At 58.3% G+C, this 18,707-nt stretch overlaps 1 protein-coding gene across 3 annotated transcripts; it reads left to right on the plus strand.

Annotated features, from left to right (window-relative positions):
* Positions 1-457: 457 nt before the first annotated feature.
* On the plus strand, positions 458-17,134 carry SIDT2 (SID1 transmembrane family member 2). 3 transcript variants are annotated; one of them, XM_012773662.3, is made up of 27 exons: positions 462-1,181; positions 2,905-3,026; positions 3,292-3,456; positions 3,544-3,589; positions 4,016-4,117; positions 4,211-4,294; positions 4,994-5,093; positions 5,291-5,356; positions 6,643-6,736; positions 7,087-7,139; positions 7,859-7,930; positions 8,094-8,165; positions 8,358-8,420; positions 9,224-9,342; positions 9,688-9,761; positions 9,863-9,929; positions 10,514-10,587; positions 10,724-10,847; positions 11,048-11,165; positions 11,696-11,832; positions 12,077-12,185; positions 12,420-12,496; positions 12,673-12,719; positions 13,333-13,438; positions 14,033-14,143; positions 15,501-15,614; positions 15,703-17,134. In XM_012773662.3, exons 1-27 carry the CDS (start codon positions 999-1,001, stop codon positions 15,763-15,765), a joined length of 2,562 nt encoding a protein of 853 aa, XP_012629116.1. In that variant the 5' UTR covers positions 462-998; the 3' UTR covers positions 15,766-17,134. The 3 variants fall into 3 exon arrangements, with proteins under 3 accessions (XP_075858647.1, XP_012629116.1, XP_012629118.1); XM_012773664.3 differs by lacking the exon at positions 8,358-8,420 and having other exon boundaries at positions 463-1,181; XM_076002532.1 differs by lacking the exons at positions 13,333-13,438; positions 14,033-14,143 and having other exon boundaries at positions 458-1,181.
* Positions 17,135-18,707: the final 1,573 nt, after the last annotated feature.

Consider the following 18,707-nt stretch of genomic DNA (forward strand, 5'->3'; position numbering starts at 1 on the left):
GGGAGGTGAGAGGCACGGGGGTTCCTCCTACGGTTCTGCCTCAGTGTCCCCTCCGCCGGCAGAGCCACCGTTCTCTGTCCTAATTCTTTGAGTCCTTCATTTTTTAAATCCCAGGAGAAAAAATGGGCCAGGGGTGGAGGATGTCAGTGGTAATGGCGGTGGGGGCGGGGGAATGCCTAGGTTTGATCAAAGAGAATTTGTCAACAAGAACCCAACTCTTGGAGGTCCTTCACGGAAACATCCGCCTATTCTAACGCGAGCTTCCAGAGATCATCAGGATTAACGGAAGAGAAGGCGGGTAGCCGGGTAGGAGTTGGAGAAGGGGTCGCTGGCTTTCCCCTCCCTCTGGAGGGCTGCGGCCCCTTTAAGGGCAAATCCGGGACCTGGCCCTTTAAATCCGTGTCAGTTTCCACCGACGTCAGCGGGCAGGCCGGCCGCCCGCTGTTTACCGCCCCGCGGCGCAGCGCACTTTCCCAGTGCCGAGCGCCCGGCCCGGCGTCCGCCTGCCCTTAAAGGGCCCGCGCCCGGGAGAACTCGCCGCGCCGCAGGGCGACGGGTCGCACCGCCCATCACGCCCCTCACCCTCCGACTCTCCTCCCTTCGCGGCCGCTCCCGCCGACGGCCGGCTTCTCCTCCCTCCCCTTTCCCGGCGTCCCCGGGCTCCGGGTGACAAGCCGTCCCCGTCTCTCGCTGCCCTGGCCGGGGGCTGCGGGGTCTCGGGACCGTGCCCAGCCCCTCGCGAGCTGGGGCCCCGTCCCGAGGCACGACCCCCTCCCCTCCCCTCCCCCTCCCCGCCGCCCCCTCCCCTCCGGGGCTCCTGGGAGCGTCTTCCCGGCTCCTGGGAGGGGACATTTCCTAATCTCGGGCCGGGGTTAAAGTTCTGGTCCTGGTGAGATGCTGGAAGCTGCGGCCGCAGCCGCAACCCGTCCCGGAGGTGTCCTGTCGCCTGTCGCCGCCGCCGCCGCCGCCACCGCCGCGACTGCCGCCCTGCCGGGGCCATGTTCGCTCCGGGCTTGCCCTTCTGGGTGCTCTTGGTGGCACTGGTCGAGAGCCATCTGGGGGCTCTGGGGCCCAAGAACGTCTCGCAGAAAGACGCCGAGTTTGAGCGCACCTACGTGGACGAGGTCAACAGCGAGCTGGTCAATATCTACACCTTCAACCATACCGTGACCCGAAACCGGGTGAGGGCTGGGGCTGGGCTTGGGGGCTGGGGGTGAGTGGGGGAGCAGGCGAGGGCTAGGCAATCCGCCACTCCCCTGCCCTTTAGGAGGCCCCGTGCCCCGTGAATGAGCCGCCCTGCTGGGTTCCCAGTGCCCGGAACCACAGTGGAGCCTCTAGACCAGTTCTCCTCCTTCTGCCACCAGTTTTTCTCTGAGGCTCCAGCTGGACGGTTTTTGAAGTTCTCTTCCCCATCTTCTTTTTGGCCCCCATCCTTAGACCAGTGGTGGTCTGAGCAGGCCTGGCCTGCTGCGTACCCTGACTCCCAGGGTCTGACGGCCCTGTGGGGTCTGGGTGCAAGGAGAAGCAAGCTTGCTGCTGGGCTTGCCCACAAAACCTCAGGGGAGTGAGACTGGCCCAGAACTGAAAGGCTCTGCCCAGGCAAGTTACAGCTCAGACTCCCCAGGGAGATGAATGCGGGACTTCCTAGCCCTCTTCCTGCCTGCAAAAACCAGCCAGTCTTGTAAGTTGAGGATGGCAGAGATAAGGCCAACTGCAGTTTGGATAGGAAGGGAAAGGGAGTTTGTCCACTGCGAAGAATCCACCTCACCCTGACTTCTCTTTCATTTCTTCCCCGATTGTGAGTTCCCTGGTTGAACATGGGCGTAGCTGGGTCTGGGAAGTTGCAGTCTAGACCTCAGGCAGAGCTGAGATTGAGAGAATTTTTGCAGGCTGGCTCCTGGGCAGGTGATCTCCTGCCCAGCTCTCTTTTTTCTCTCTCTCTCTCTCTGTCTCTGACTGGTTTTACTGGGAAGCAGTGGAGTTGAGAATGGGGAATCTGATGTTTTTCAGAATGGGGAGGGGTTTGACTCTATGGCAGGCCAGGATCTGCCCTCAGTGCCTGGTTCTCTGAAGTTCTATCTCCTCCTGCTTTGAGTCCTTTCTTCCTTTTTTTTTTTTTTTTTTTTACCATATCTAAGGTCACCCCCAGGGCTGTGGCCTCTTCCCTTTTGGGAAATGCTGACCTAGGGCTTGGGTTCCGGCAGTAGAATAACAAGCATTCCCAGGATTTATTTAGTTTTATTTTATCTTTAAGCTCCTACTGCCCCATATATGTTCCTCCATAGCTCCAAGGGCTAGTGTCATTTTATAGAGGGGGAAATTGAGGCTCAGAGATGTGAAGTGCCTTTCCTACAGTCCTGTCCCTTGGTCAGACCTAAGGATACAACTTAACTTTCAACACCCTCCCCATGGCTCTGGCCCCCAGATTAGTTGTTGAACTGGAGTTTCCTGCTGGTCTCCTGGTTCACAAGGAAGATTGAGGAGCACTTCTTGCTCTCCTGCGTCCACATGTGTCGTGTGTGTCTGTACACACACATGTATGTGCAGGCCTGTGCATCCCATGCACATGGATAGAGACGGGGTATCCCAGAGACTTCCAAGGCCTCTGTTGTGTTTCTTGTTGGGGAGTTAGGTCCTGCGGTTGCCTGGATCCTGCTGTCCTGCACACAGCTGCCACCCCGGAGCTGGTCCCTTCTGTAAGCCTCTCCTCTAACTCAGCGCAGGTCCCTCCTGGAGACGAGGGGTTGTTCTGGCAGAAGAAGGGGTGAAGGCAGCTTCCCAGCCTGACCAGAATGGAGAAGGAACAGTGGCTGGCATGAGGGAGGGCAGGGCTCGCGGTCTCTGGAGCCATGTGTCCTGGGTGGCCGATGGTTGAGAGAAGAGCATTTCCATGTCATCCTACAGACGGAGGGCGTGCGTGTGTCCGTGAACGTCCTGAACAAGCAGAAGGGGGCGCCTTTGCTGTTTGTGGTCCGCCAGAAGGAGGCTGTGGTGTCCTTCCAGGTGCCCCTAATCCTGCGAGGGCTGTGAGTAGGACCTGGGGGCCGGGAGGGGGGCAGCCCAGGCCAGGCCTTGCCCAGAGCCTCACCCAGGAGCCCCCTGTTTCTTCCCCTCATTCCGTGAGCCTGGAGGCTAGTCAGAGCCATGAGGGCCAAGTCACCTGCAGGAACTTTCTTACTCACCTAGGGGTAGGGGGTGGCGGAGACCGGACAGGAGGAACTGGGGCCTTGCTACTCTGGAGTGGCAGGCCAGTGGGGCGGAAGCACGTCCTGACTCTGCTTTGGGCCGTAGGTTTCAGCGCAAGTACCTCTACCAAAAGGTGGAACGCACGCTGTGTCAGCCCCCCACCAAGAATGAGTCTGAGGTCCAGTTCTTCTATGTGGACGTGTCCACCCTGTCACCGGTCAACACCACGTACCAGCTCCGGGTCAGCCGCATGGATGACTTTGTGCTCAGGTCCGCAGGGTAGAACAAGGGGACGGGGGCCTGTCCTCCTTCCCAAGCTCTGGGAATAACTTGGGGGGGCTCTTCTCTGCCCTGCAGGACCGGGGAGCAGTTTAGCTTCAATACCACAGCAGCACAGCCCCAGGTAAGATCTCCCTGTCGGACACCCCTCAAGAGGAGAAATGGGGGAGCTCGGGCTTGAGAATAGGGTGGTCAGTGGTCTTTGCTGGGGCGTCCAAGTCAGTTGCATTCTCCTTGAAGGGACTCTCTGGAAACAAACACTCTGGCCCTGAGGGGGTGAGGGACAGATAGTGTGGGACAATGTGGAGACATGGGGTCTGGTTGCCATCTGTCCCACTCTGCCTCTCAGGCACTGTCCAGAGTGTGCAGCTGAGGTTGAAGGGAATGAGCTACAGAAAATGAGGCTGCTCTGGTCAAGGCCCCAGCGAGCCTCCACGCCCAACCCCAAGAGGATTCTAGGTCCTTGCTTATGGGACACTGTTCCCTTCCAGAGGGGCCGAGAGAGCATGCTCATGAGATGGGGCTCTCCCCGCCCCTCCTATATCCTCAGTACTTCAAGTATGAGTTCCCTGAGGGAGTGGACTCGGTGATTGTCAAGGTGACCTCCAAAAAGGCCTTCCCCTGCTCAGTTATCTCCATCCAGGACGTCCTGGTGAGTTGCCTGCTCTTGTACTCAGTAGTACTGCTAAAGACAGGGGCAGGCCCAGGTCCCCATCCATCTGCCTCTCCCCTCCTCCCTCTGTAGTGCCCTGTCTATGACCTGGACAACAATGTTGCCTTCATCGGCATGTATCAGACCATGACCAAGAAGGCGGCCATCACTGTGCAGGTAGGAGACTCGCATGGCCCTGTGGGAGGTGTGGCCAGGCAATAGACTAGGTAACTTTCCAAGCTCTTGCTCCCTTTTCTCTGCCCATTCCTGTCTCACACAAGACCGAGTCTTGGCCTTCCAGTCCTTGTGACTTTGAGCCCCCTGATATATGTGAGAGTTGAGCCACAATCCCAGCCACCCTTAGGGATGGGAAGGAGCAGCTGTCATGTTTGCTTCACTCACTGTAATAATGGTGAGGCGAGGAAGGGGGCCCAGAGCCCTGGCCGATGCTGGGGGCTACCCTTGGCTAAGGCTGGAGACAGGGTGGGAGGAGCCATGTGTCCACTTCACAACATCAAGTCATGCCACTGACCGGGCAGTCTGGCAACCCCATGCTCCTGGCTGATGCCAGCCTGTAACAGCGCAAATCATGCAGAACACACATATTTGCTCACCTGGCCGTAGTGTAGGTGCAGGATTTGGGCTCTGGTGCCAGATGATCCTGGCACTACCACTTACTGGCAGTGTGACCCTCAGCTAACTTCTCTAAGCCTATTCCACAGGGAGAGTAATGGTACTTATCTTAGGGGTCTTCGTGAGGGCTAAGTAAAATAATGTCTATACAGAGTTTAACATAAGGTCTGGCCCGAGGTAAGTATTCAGAAGAGGATGATGATGGTGATGTTCGTGATGATTTCCATCATCGTTCTCCTGCAGCGCAAAGACTTCCCCAGCAACAGCTTTTACGTGGTGGTGGTGGTGAAGACCGAAGACCAGGCCTGCGGGGGCTCCTTGCCTTTCTACCCCTTTGTAGAAGGTACGTTGTGTGCCCCGGGCCTGGCTAGGGATGGGGAGGGTTGGTCTCTTTCTGGGAGGAAAAAGAGCCTGCAGGGGTGATTGGTGGACCTGGTGGCACGTGGCTGTTTGGACTCAGACTCTCCCAGGCCTGGTCCCACCAACCCCAGCCAAGCTTCAGGCTCCTACTTCTGTATCAGTTTGACATTTTCCTTCCAGATGAACCAGTCGATCAAGGGCACCGCCAGAAAACCCTTTCGGTGCTGGTATCTCAAGCAGTCACATGTGAGTGTGGGTGGCTGAGGGGGGATGGACAAGCCTCTCTGGCTCTTCCTTGCAGACCTGGGCTAGAGGGTGCTCCCCGTGAGAGCAGGCCGGTGGGCAGGAGGGGGAGCATTCTTGGCAGGCTTCCAGGTAGGGAGGGCCAGGAAGTGAGCTCCGGTGTAACGTGGTACAGACAGTCTGAGGCCAAAGATTGAAGTACTGAGTTCTAGTTCATTCTCTGCCACTTATCAGCAGTGTGATCTCATGGAGCCTCAGTTTCCCTGTGTTTCTACAACAGAGATAGTAAAACTTGTCCCATTGATCTCACTAAGTTGTGAGGTTTAGCATAACATTAGTAAGAAAGCACTGGGCCTGAAGTCGATGCTCAATAAATATTTACTGAGTGATTAAGTGGGGCTCTTCCCAAATAGGAAAGTATTAGGTAAAAATAAGGGATTGTGACAGGAGGGGAAAGAAGGCGCCTCTCCTGTATGGTTATTTATTCAGCAAATATTTATTGAGCACTTCCTGGGTGCCAGGTGGTGTTTTAGGGCCTGGTCCTTGGGGACTCCTGTCTGCAGAGACAGGAGGCTGTCGCTTTGCAGGACGAGGAGAGCTGTGATAAGCAAAGCTCAGGCTACTATGGGGACGCAGGACAGAGAAGCTTCTTAGAGGACATAGTCCCTAACTGTGGCTTGAAGGTTAAGTCAAGATGGAGCTTTTGAAAAGTAGAAGTGAAAGTTCTAGCACAGGGAGCAACATGAGTAAAGACGGGGTGGTGTCAGAGTTTGACATGTTTGGGGACTGATGGTTGCTCACTCTGTGTGGGACATTAGGTTGGAGGGGACGTTTGAATGGTAAGAGATTGGGCTGGGTCCGGGCGCGGTGGCTCACGCCTGTAATCCTAGCTCTCTGGGAGGCCGAGGCGGGTGGATTGCTCAAGGTCAGGAGTTCGAAACTAGCCTGAGCAAGAGCGAGACCCCGTCTCTACTATAAATAGAAAGAAATTAATTGGCCATCTAATATATCTAGAAAAAAAATTAGCCAGGCATGGTGGCACATTCCTGTAGTCCCAGCTACTTGGGAGGCTGAGGCAGGAGGATCGCTTGAGCCCAGGAGTTTGAGGTTGCTGTGAGCTAGGCTGACGCCACAGCACTCACTCTAGCCTGGGCAACAAAGTGAGACTCTGTCTCAAAAAAAAAAGAGAGATTGGGCTGGGCAGAGAAGCCAGATCACAGAGGACCCTGGGTGCCACGATGGGAAGTGTTGGGTTTTGCTGTGTTCACCTTCTTACTTCCCTCCTGCAGCCGAGGCCTACGTGGGTGGGATGCTGTTCTGCCTGGGCATATTTCTCTCCTTTTACCTGCTGACCGTCCTCCTGGCCTGCTGGGAGAACTGGAGGTAAAGTGGAACTGCTGGGCACCTCCCTGGTCCGGGGTGGGGTTGGCAGGGAGACAGGCTGGCAGGATCTGAGCCGGCCCAGAGTGTTCTGCAACCATCCACAGGGCATGGGGACGCAGGTCTCTCCTAGGGTCTGTGGTCCATGGGCCTCTCCTCTGGAAACCAACCCCTCCCCTCAACCTTCCTAAGCAGGAAGAGCCCACATTGCTCCCTAGCCTGAGAGTGGCCCTTGGATCCAGGGTGGAGGGCAGAGCTTTAGGGATCAGAATGGGATGGAGCGGGGAGAAGGAAAACCAGCCCAGCACTGAGGGCCTGTCCCATTTGGGTGGCCTCTGGATTCTGTTCTGCAGGCAGAAGAAGAAGACCCTGCTGGTGGCCATGGATCGAGCCTGCCCAGAAAGCGGTACCTCCAGGGGGCTGGGTGGGGAGGGGCCTGTGTGTTGTGGAGGGAAGAATGGTGGGTGGTTCATTCAGGGGTTGGCAGAGGAAGGGTGGGGGGCTTTTGGATGTTCACACTGGGAGTCACACTCTGCACATGGGAATGGGGCTTGGGTATTGTGCCCATCCATTCCTGACGTGAACACCTTGGTGGCTGTCACTTGATTTGTTCTCTGTGTCTGTCTGCACTGTCTGCCTGCCCCAGGCAGTGCCACTCACAGTCTCTGGGATTATTAACCTTTCATTTTCTCTCCTTTCCTCCCACCCCTCCCTCTCCTTCTATCTCCCTCCTGCTTGGGACCTTCTCTCTCAGCTTCTCTCCTTGGTAAGCTCCAGATGCTGCGGGCAGAGGAGCTGGCGTCCGGCGTGGGGAGGGAGGTGAAGCACAGGGCTGTCTGGGGGGCCCTGGGCAGGCCAGATGATTTTGTGCTTGCTGCCGGTAGCTTAGATGTGTCAGTCCCTTGACTGTCCCTCTCCAGGGAGGACAAAGGGGTGGAGTCTCCATAGGAGAGGCAGGTGGGAGGTCGGGGCAGGTGCTGGGGTGGGAGTGAGAGATGCTTATTCTTTGCTGCTGGCATGGCCTGTCTGTGGCTGTCTTGTCTGGATTGTCCCTTTTCTCTTCTCCCTTGGCTCTAGGCCTCTCTCTGCTTCCAGGGCTAAGGGGACCTCAACTTCTCATTGTAGGTCACCCTCGAGTTCTGGCTGACTCCTTTCCTGGCAGCTCCCCTTATGAGGGTTACAACTATGGCTCCTTCGGTACGTGTCCAAGCCTGAGGCAGTGCTTGCCTTCCACAGCCTGGTCTCCTTGGGCTGCCACCTTCTGATGCCCCTGCCCCTGCTCAGAGCCCCTTAGGGATGGTCCAGCGTCCCCTTCCCTGAGGTCTGTCCTGCCTGCCTCACCACTGATCATTCCCTGCAGAGAATGGTTCTGGATCCACAGATGGTTTGGTTGACAGCGAGGGCACCGGGGACCTCTCTTACGGTTACCAGGGTGAGTGGGCCGGGCAGGGAGGGGCTGTGCGGTGCAGGGCTGGTGTTGGCTGGGTGAAACGTCATGGTGGGCGGATGCCTCTCATGCCAGATGCTGGAACCAGGGAAGGGCCTGCTGTTTTCCTGCCCCTCTCCTCCCTCATCCTCTCCTCCTTGGTCCTGGTTCCTTGGTAACTTTCCCTTTCCTTTAAAGGGCACGACCAGTTCAAGCGGCGCCTCCCCTCTGGCCAGATGCGGCAGCTGTGCATTGCCATGGGTAGATGTGGGGAGGGGGTGGGGCTGCCCTGCCAATCAGCTCCTGCCAGGGCAGTTGACTGCCGACTCCAGGGCCAGAAAGATGCTTTGTGCATGGCTTCCCCATCTGATGCCAATGATTGCCAGCTCTGTGTCTTCTGAGATAGGCGGGCACTGGCCCCGATGCTGGTGGGCTGGCACCTCAGCTGCCCCCAGGCCAGATGTTCTAGTTTGCTGTCTTCTCTGCCTGCTGGGGTCGGGCTTGAGGGCCTGGGTGTCACATTCTGGGCCCTGGGGGCTTTGGTCAGGCAAGGTCACAGGAGGAAGCTTCTGAAGGCAAGAGACAAAACAGGATAAAGGAGAGGTGTTCTTTCTAGGGGCAGCATCATGCCCCACCTGCGCTCCACGCCTACTGGGTCTTAACCTAGCGGGGCCAAGGCAGTGTCGTCTCAGAACCCACAGGGCTGGGTACCTTCTAATCAGCATGACTTTCCAAGTTCAATCCTGTGGCTTACATCCGGGGCCTAGGGTCTGCCCAGTCTCCTGGCCTGGGGCGCCCTAGCTCAGCAAGGGGAGCCAGGAGTGGAGCGGGGCTGGAGCAGGCCCCGTTCGACGGCCTCTTTGCACAGCCCACCCTCGCTCCCCGCTAGGACTTGGGGATGTGTCCTCCCAGCTCCTGAGCCCGCCTCCACCCCTGCTTGGAGCCCCAGCCTACAATTTACCTCTTCCTCACTGCCTAGTAATTTTTACAGTGGCCGCAGGTGGGTGGGGGCAGACCAGGGGTTTTGTGCTCACCGGCGCAACCCCCCTCCCTGCCCTTCCCAGGCCGCTCCTTTGACCCCGTGGGCACTCGGCCGCGGCTGGACTCCATGAGCTCCGTGGAGGAGGATGACTACGACACATTGACTGACATCGATTCAGACAAGAATGTTATCCGCACCAAGGTCTGACCTGTGGGCCTGGCCTGGGCAGGGGTTTCCCGAGGAAGGGACATTCTGTGCTCAGGGCCCTGCGTGTTTCCCACTGACACGGTGTTTTAGGGAAGCAGAGCGAAAGGGGTCGGCTGGGGCAGTGTAGGTTCCTGGGGAAACTAATTCAACCTCCAGCCCCTTCCCGACTGACTGGTCAAACCCTCTTGGTCCAACTGGCTGCCGCAGCGGGATGGTCTAGAATCCTGCCCACCCGAGTCTGGGCTGTCCGAGGGAGGCCCCTGATGTCCACCTCCCACCTGAGGGACAGGGGCCTCTCCCAGGCGGCGGGTAAGTGGGGCTCACTCCTGCTTCTCCCAGCAATACCTCTGCGTGGCTGACCTGGCTCGGAAGGACAAGCGTGTTCTCCGGAAAAAGTACCAGATCTACTTCTGGTGAGTGGGCCAAGCAGACCGGCGTCCCTGTTATGGGGGTGGTATTGGCAGGTGACGCGGCGGCTTCTCGGGTCCCCCCTCACTGCTGCCCTCCCGCTCAGGAACATCGCCACCATCGCCGTCTTCTACGCCCTTCCTGTGGTGCAGCTGGTGATCACCTACCAGACGGTGAGAGGGCAGGGCTGGCTCACCTGCGCCACGGCCTGGGACACCGCCCCGTGGGGCTCTGGAATGAGCACTGGCCTTAGGTCATGGGGCCTGGGTCCAATTCCCAGCACTGGCCTTAGGTCATGGGGCCTGGGTCCAATTCCCAGCTCTGCCTCACTGTGACTCACGCAGCTCAAGGCTGCGTGACCTTGGGCAGATCACTTAACCTCCCTGAGCAGCTGTTCCTCCGTCTGCAGAGTGGGGGCAGCAGCATACCAATGACAGCACCTTCCCTGGTGGTGGCTGTGGCCTTTTATGAAACAGTGTTGGTTCCCCTTCCTTTTTCTCTGTGCTGTGGGCCAAGAGCTTCCATCATGGTCACACCTCAGGGCTTTTAGCCACACCTAGTGAGCAGGAGTGTGGCTGTGCTGGCCGGCGTCCCTCTTTTCAAAAGCAGCCTGTGCCCAGTGTACAGTGTGGCCACACCTGCCAGCAGTGGTGGCTCTTGCTCTCTTCTGCCACGCGGCCCGGGTGGTGTGGGATGGGCTGTGGGCAGAGTGGGGCGTGTTAACAGCCCCACCCCCTGCCCCCCTCTCCTGCTGCAGGTGGTGAATGTCACAGGGAATCAGGACATCTGCTACTACAACTTCCTCTGCGCCCACCCGCTGGGCAACCTCAGGTGGGGACCGTGCTGGGCCCCTTCTCTGGGCCACGGGTGAACCAGGGCGGGGCGGGGCTTTGCAGATGTCGGCCTGGGCTGGAGTAGAGGCCTGGGTGCGAGGCCCAAGCAGTGCCTCTTGTGTTGCCCTTTCTAGCGCCTTCAACAACATCCTCAGCAACCTGGGCTACATCCTGCTGGGGCTGCTCTTCCTGCTCATCATCCTGCAGCGGGAGATCAACCACAACCGGGCCCTGCTTCGAAACGACCTCCACGCCCTGGTGAGGGACACCGTCTGCCTGCTGAGGCCTCGGCTCCGGGATGCCCTTGCTGGCAGGCGTGGCGTGGCCCTGCCCCCTACCCCCAGCCTGCCCTGCACACACCCCCCACCACTCCTCTTCCTCCACTCCTCTCTGGGCTCCCTCTTCTGGGCCCCTTCCTGTCTCACTTCCTCCCTCTCTTCTTCCTTTCTCCCCAACAGGAATGTGGGATCCCCAAGCACTTCGGTCTCTTCTATGCCATGGGCACAGCCCTGATGATGGAGGGGCTGCTGAGTGCTTGCTATCACGTGTGCCCCAACTATACCAATTTCCAGTTTGGTGAGTGGGACCTCCCGCTTCTTTGGCTGAACCCATAGCAGGGACCTGCTTGAGTCCTCCACCATCCCCGGTCACCCACAGGGGTCCCCAAGACTCAGCCCAGTAGAAAGCTCCAAGGCTGGGATGCTTGTGTGTACACACATGCTAGCACAGGGAAGATGGGCATGTGGATGCTGTTTCATTCATCTGTTGAGCTTTCCTTATGTAAAGGTGTGTGCACACACCCAGAAGACTAAGATCATTAAGAACTGGTCCCTGATTTCTGGATGCTCACAGACTGAGACACTCAGACTAATTTGTCATTGCCATCAGGACATGTCAGACTCTGGGTGACAGCCTGGGGGTGGCAGTGTGGGGAGGCAGGGACAGTTAAGGGACTGGCGTTCAAATGCCAACCTGTCACCAGCTCGCTCTGTGGCCATACATAGCAAGGCACTGGGGCTCTCTCGCTCTCTGAACGTCAGGGCCGAGAGTTCTCTGCAAAGGCCTGGCGGGTGTTTCTGTAGCTCACTCCGTGTCCCCCAACCTAGATACATCCTTCATGTATATGATCGCCGGACTCTGCATGCTGAAGCTCTACCAGAAGCGGCACCCCGACATCAACGCCAGTGCCTACAGCGCCTACGCCTGTTTGGCCATCGTCATCTTCTTCTCTGTGCTGGGCGTGGTGAGGGCCTGACCCGCTCTGCCTTGAGCCCGCTGACTTGCTCTGCCCGCCCTGTAGGATAGGAAAGGGGCACACACGTGCACGCCCCCTCTCTACCTCCTGCAGCAGAGATCCTCGCTCCTTCCCTGAGATGCCTTCCCGGGCCCCGCTCAGAGTCCCGGCCTGGCCAACGAGTGAGCCCCAGGAAGGGCGGGCCACGGGAGCAGCGTCCCTCCTCACCTCTGCCCCCGTGGCCTCCTGACAGGTCTTTGGCAAAGGGAACACGGTGTTCTGGATCATCTTCTCCATCATCCACATCATTGCCACCCTGCTCCTCAGCACGCAGCTCTATTACATGGGACGCTGGAAGCTGGGTGAGGGCATGCCCAGGGGAGGGGCCTGGAGGGCCTCATGGAACGAGGGGTGGTGGCCTCGGGGACCTGGACAGGAGACACTCAGGTTCTGGAGGAACCACTAGGCAAGGAATCTGATAAGGCCTGGGCATTGCTCTGCCCACTGAAGGCCCCAGCTCCTCAACTGGCCCAGGCCGGGGGGTTCAGCAAAGAAGGGCGCCCTGTGCCTTTCAGCACCCTCCCCTCTCCTTGCAGACTCGGGCATCTTCCGCCGCATTCTGCACGTGCTCTACACGGACTGCATCCGGCAGTGCAGCGGGCCCCTCTACGTGGTACTGCCCGGCTCCCCATCCCCTTTCTCCTCCGTCCCCTCTCATCCCTCCAGTGGGGAGCGGGGCATAGCTGAGAACCCAGGGGAAGAGTGGGGGCCAGCTGACTGGGGCCCTCCTCCCCTTCTCCGCCGTCTCCCTTACCCCCTCTCAGTCCCCGTGTCTCTGCGTCCCTGCAGGACCGCATGGTGCTGCTGGTCATGGGCAACATCATCAACTGGTCGCTGTGAGTCTGGCCGTCGTTTGTGGTGGCCTGGCTGGGTGGGCTGCTGGGGACTGTGCCAGCCCCTGGCTGCCTTGGAGGCTGTGGACAACCTCTTAATGTTGGGCATGAGAAATGGGGGCTAAGGGGCGGGTGTGGTGGCTCACGCCTGTAATCCTAGCACTCTGGGAGGCTGTGGCAGGTGGATCACTCAAGGTCGGGAGTTTGAAACCAGCCTGAGTGAGACCCCATCTCTACTAAAAATAGAAAGAAATTAAATTGACCAACTAAAAATATATATATAAAAAATTAGCCAGGCATGATGGCGCATGCCTATAGTCCCAGTCACTCGGGAGGCTGAGGCAGCAGGATTGCTTGAGCCCAGGAGTTTGAGGTTGCTGTGAGCTAGGCTGACGCCACGGTCACTCTAGCCTGGGCAACAAAGTGAGACTCTGTCTCAAAAAAAAAAAAAATGGCTAAGGAGAGAGGTGTTGGCACCTGGGCTTCTGGAATCTTCGGTGGGCCTCTGAACCCAGCCCCATATCATCATGAAGCATAGTGGGGGTAGGGGCAAGGAAGAGCCCCCTTTCTTGCTCTTGGCCCCCCAGCTCCACCAGCCCCTCACCCTTCTTGCCAGGGCTGCGTACGGGCTCATCATGCGCCCCAATGATTTCGCCTCCTACCTGCTGGCCATTGGCATCTGCAACCTGCTGCTTTACTTTGCCTTCTACATTATCATGAAGGTGAGCAGGGAATGAGCCGCCCCTGTCTGCTGCTCTGCTTTTGGGGGAGGGAGATAGGCGTGGGTTGCCTGGGGCAGCGCTTAGGGGGAGTGGGGAGTTTTCTGTGTGTCTGTCCATGCCAGTGAGGCTTGAGGAGGGGAGAGGCCAAAGCCCCTGGGTGTGGCCTGCGAGCCACCTGCAGCCCGAAGGCCATTCACTGAGCCGCTTCTGTGTCCTGTGAATGGTTGTGACGCCAGTTGTTAAGGGCGCCTTTCAGTGCAGGAGGGGCTGTGAGGAGGTAGGAGCTGAACTGGGCTGGGCCTGGGCCTCTGAGGACCGAGCTTCCCAAGGGACCCTCCGGCCAGTGTGCTTTGCCGGCACAGGGTTCTGGGTACAGGGAGGCCCAGCCTGGGTGGACGTTGGGGCGAGGACAGCAGGCTGCTGGTGTGGGGACAAGCTGAGCTCTGTGGCTATATGAGGTGATATGAGCCAAGACAGCCTCCCCAGGGATTGGTCCTGAAAGCCTGGGAGGGCGCTGGGAAGGAAACTGGGAGAGGCCAGAAAAGAGGTGGGGAGGCCTGGCCCTCAGGCTGTTGTCCCTTCCTCAACCCCTAGCTCCGGAGCGGGGAGAGGATCAAGCTCATCCCCCTGCTCTGCATCGTCTGCACCTCCGTGGTCTGGGGCTTTGCACTCTTCTTCTTCTTCCAGGGGCTCAGCACCTGGCAGGTGAGTGGGAACCCACAGGCTCATCGTGAGCCAGCAAATGCCAATCCTTTTGTTTTTTGTTTTTAAATAAGAGATGGGGTCTTGCTATGTTGCCCAGGCTGGTCTTGAACTCCTGGCCTCAAGTGATCCTCCCAAAATGCTGGGATTACAGGCGTGAGCCACCACGCCCAGCTTAATCTTCTTTTTAAACACTGTTGGGGAAGCACCTGCCATTGGGCCAGCACTTCCGTAGCTGCTTTCTCCTTTAATTCTCCTGGCATTCAGCATTCCAGCCTGGAGATAGCTCCCTTTTACTTAGGAGGCAGGTGAGGCTCAGGGAGGCCAAGTGACCTCCCCAAGAGCACACAGCCAGCAAGTGGCACAGCTGGGATTTGAGGCCAGAGAAGTCAAACTCTCTCCTCTGTGTCTCACAGGGTACCTGTCATGTGTCAGGTTCTAATTCTGTGATCAGAACTAAGTCTGCCATGGTCTCTGGCTCTGAGGCACTCACAGTCTAGTTGGAGAGGGAAAGAGAGACTGTCAGGATGTGTCATGCTGTTTACAATCTGATTCATGAAATGAAGGGCACAGGCACGATGGGGCCAGGGGAATGTGCAGAGGACAGAGAGGACTCTGAGTTAGGAGTCCAAGAGTGCTTCCTGGAGGAGGGGGCCTTGTTGCCTTGTTCTTGGCCATAAAAGCCCTGGGTGACAGGGCAGGGCCCTATGGCACAGACATGCTGTGACCTGAGCAGTGACACAGAGGCAGATTTGGAGGTCAGCGAATGCACTAACTGGGAGCCAGGCGGAGACTGAGAGCTCGTCGAGCACAGGGCAGGTCTTGGTCCCCTCTTCGGCCTCAGCACGCAGCCCAGACAGCCCCCAGTCGCGGGGGATGATGAGTACGTTTGTGGGATAGAGGTTTCGGGTAGAGCGGGGAGGACCTTGAGTGCCACAGGTCATGGCTACTGTCCTTGAGCAGGGGTGACCTGACAATAGTGCTTCCGAGAGAACAGTGAGCCTGGAGGCAGAGCAGGGCCGGAGTCCAGGCAGGGGAAGGAGTTAGGAGGCCTTCCGGAACCTCTGAGTTGAAGGCATTCCAAGGTTACTACAGCCCCAGCTCTTAGATCAAAAGAGAATCTGAAGGGAGGAGGACAAGAGTGAAGGGAAAGGACGAGCAGAAGCCAGCGGACTCGGGGGAAGTTTGTATCGGAAGGCCATTTCTCAGATGAGGGGACGAGGGCAAGAGATGAGTCAGAATGGGGTGCTGTCCTGCCTGGGGCCGGCAGTGGGGTGCCCTGGAGTGAGAGGGAGGGAGGGCCTGGCCCTGGCCTTGCCGGAGCAGGGTCAGCAGGTGGCTGTCTCTGCTCCTCCCCCAGAAAACCCCCGCAGAGTCAAGAGAGCACAACCGAGACTGCATCCTCCTCGACTTCTTTGACGACCACGACATCTGGCACTTCCTCTCTTCCATCGCCATGTTTGGGTCCTTCCTGGTAGGCAGGCCCCGGCCCCAACCGGGAGGCTAAAGTAGAGGCGGAGGTAGCGTCTCTCTCTGTGGCTGACCTGGCGTCCATCCCCCAGGTGTTGCTGACACTGGACGACGACCTGGACACCGTGCAGCGGGACAAGATCTATGTCTTCTAGCGGGAGCCTGGCCCTTCACCGCACCTCAGGGGGCCCTGAGCTCCTCTGTGTCACGTGCCCGGCGCCTGTGTCGCCGGGGGTATGAGGCCCAGCACTGCATAGTGGCGGGACAGCGAGGCCTGGCTAGGCCTGGCCTGGGACAGTCACGGGGTGGCATCGAGCCTTGTGGCTGCCCTGCCGGGGAGGAGGCCTGCTCCCCTGAAACCCCAGACACTGGCCAAGTTGCTGCTTTCTTCTCAGTGTTGGGGCCTTCCGTGGGCCCCGTCCTTTGGCTCTCCGTTTGTCCCTCCACAGGGGGAAGGAGGGAAGGTGACACCCTCCCCATCTCATGCCTTGCATTCCTCACTCATCCTCCTCACCGCCTCCCAAGCCTGGGTCCCAAAGCCCTTTCCTCCTCCCGTACTCCCACTGCAGGGCCTGCTCTGGGGCCTGAGTCTCTGTCCCATCCCAGGGCCCCCGTTCTCTTTGGGGCTACACCTGGCTGCCATCACTGCCCACGCCGGTCGGCCAGGGTGGAGGAGAGTGTGGGACTTTGGCGGCTGGCCAGCTGGTGCCAGACTTTTGGTGCTAAGGCCCGCAGGGGGCCCAGAGCAGTATGTGCCCTCTTCCCTCTGCCCTGTGCTCAGGGCCGGCTCTCAGCAATGTGGTCAGCCCAATGGGAGAACCGCCTTCTGATCTGAGAGGCTACATTCAGAGGTCACCTCCTTGTCCCGCCAGCCCCCAGACCGATGCCAGCACCAGGACTGGAGGGAAAAGTGACTCACCCCTGCCGCCCTTCTTTACAGGCCCTTAGTCCTGCCAAGCCCCAGCTGGGGGCCTTTCAGTGCCATTGACACTGCCCGAGAATGTCCAGGGGCAACGGAGGGATGATACACGGAGCCCGGTCCGTCCTGCCTTCAAAGCTGCGGGAGCCCAGTGCCTGCCTTAGAAAGGGGCTTAAGGAAGGGACACGCCGTGTGCCTCTGCGTCCGCAGTCCCAGCCTCACTAGGACCCGGGCTTAGAGTTTCCGTCCAATCTTCAGCCAGGTTCTGTGTTAGTCGCACACGTCCGTACTTACGAAACCTTGGAGTTTACACTGAGTCGCCCCAGTTCGGGGCTCCCCTGGCAGCTCTGGTCCTTGGATCCCTTCGTCCCACCCCATTCATTCGAGATGCCAAGGATGGGGGAGGTTGGGTCAAGGCTCTGCCTCGGGGGATGGGAATGTGTTTTATTCTCCCAAATTTGTTTTTTTATAGCTCTTCTTGGGCTGGGTGGAGGAAGTGGGTCTGGATGTTTTTTTCAGAACTCCATTTATGTCTATCCATGCTCTGGTTCCATTTCTGTTTTCTATGAATGAGTTTGCATTCAATAAAGAAACAACCAGATGCAGCTCTTGAGGACTTGCTTGCTCTCCCTTTCTGGGTGGAGATGTTGGGCATGAGAGGTGCAGTGGCCCTCCATTTCCCATATCTCCTGGCCCGCCTTTCTCTTTTCCAAGGCATGGTTGCACTGGGTACTGTAGTTCCTTGATTTCTCCCCTGAACCCCCTCCCTCCCCCTGTTTTTCCTCTCCCTGGAGCAACAGCATTAATTCAGCAAACATTTGCCAGGAGCCTGCTCTGCACTAGGTACTGTGCTGGGCAGAGGCCAGTTATTGAAAAAGCCTTTGCCAAGCCATCCCACTGCTGCCAAGCTCTCCTTACCTGACCAATAGCAGCAGCCTCTGCACACCTGGCCCCACCCACCAGACTGAGGCTGGCTTTACTTCTGACCTGAGCACCCCCAGCCTGCCAGGCTGCAGGCCCAGGCCGCACTCCTGGTGTGTTGTTGAGACAGCAAGTGTGCAGGCGGAGGCAGGGGTGGTACTCAGGGAACGCAAGATGACAATGGATAGTGGGCAGGCTCCAAGAGGAGGTGGTTTTGAAATGCCCCTGAAAGGTTTATTTAGACTTTAGCCAGCCAAGGAGGCCAAGATTTTGAGGCCAAGGTATCTGGTGAATTCAGGGCTGCCAGGAGTGTGCAGGGTCCTGGGATAGAGGGGGGTGTGGGTTTTTTCTTACCGATCCCAGCTCCTCTCCATGTTCTTCCCTGGAGCCACCACTAGGAGGCGCTGTGGCTCTATGCACCACCAGGCTCCGGCCGCAGGGCTGGCCATGGGGGCAGGACTCCTAAGGCAACCCCTCTCCTGGGGCCTTTCTTGGCTTGGGGGTGTGTGTAGTGGAGGGTGTAGGTTCTTCTTGCCAGGTACCCTAGGATGGGGTGGGGGTCAGAGCAGGCAGCAGCCCAGTCTCTGTGTCACCTTTCTCCCATCCAAGTACTAACCAGGCCCGACCCTGCATAGCTTCCGAGATCAGACGAGATTGGGCGCGTTCAGGGTGGTATGGCCGTAGACACCTTTCTTAATCTATCCTTCCCTGAGACCCCTGAAGCCAGGTTCAAGCGAGATGTGAGCAGGCCTCCCTCCTGGGGCATAGAGCCCAGTCTGCTCTCTGGGACAGGCAGGGACTGTTCTAAAGGGAGTGGGAGGGATGTTACCACCCTCTGTGCCTCCTACCCCAGGGTTAGTGTCCCAGGCCCTGCCAGGCCTTTGAGACCCTCTTACTATCAGTCCTCTGAATGGAAGCTGCTGTTGACTCAGCTGCTGCAGAACCCTCAATCCCACCCTAGCTAAAGCATGTGACTCAAGGCCCACCCCAACTGAAAGCTCGCCTCAACTTGAGCAGGGGTGTACAGCTTAAAGGGTGGGTCTGCCTCTCTAGCACCCACACAGGGGCCAGCAGGGGTGCCCACAATCTGCCACTCATCAGTCACTGTGTGGCCTTGGGGAAGAGGCACTCTGGGCCTCAGTTTCCTCATCTGTAAAATGGGGATAGTAGCTGCGAGTGTTACGAAGTGCTTGCAAAGTGCCTGACATGGCGTGGATCCTCAGTAAAGGTTAGTTCCCATCTTGGATTAGAGCTCAA

The sequence above is a fragment of the Microcebus murinus genome, chromosome 4 (assembly GCF_040939455.1).
Source record: "Microcebus murinus isolate Inina chromosome 4, M.murinus_Inina_mat1.0, whole genome shotgun sequence".
NCBI lineage: Eukaryota > Metazoa > Chordata > Mammalia > Primates > Cheirogaleidae > Microcebus > Microcebus murinus.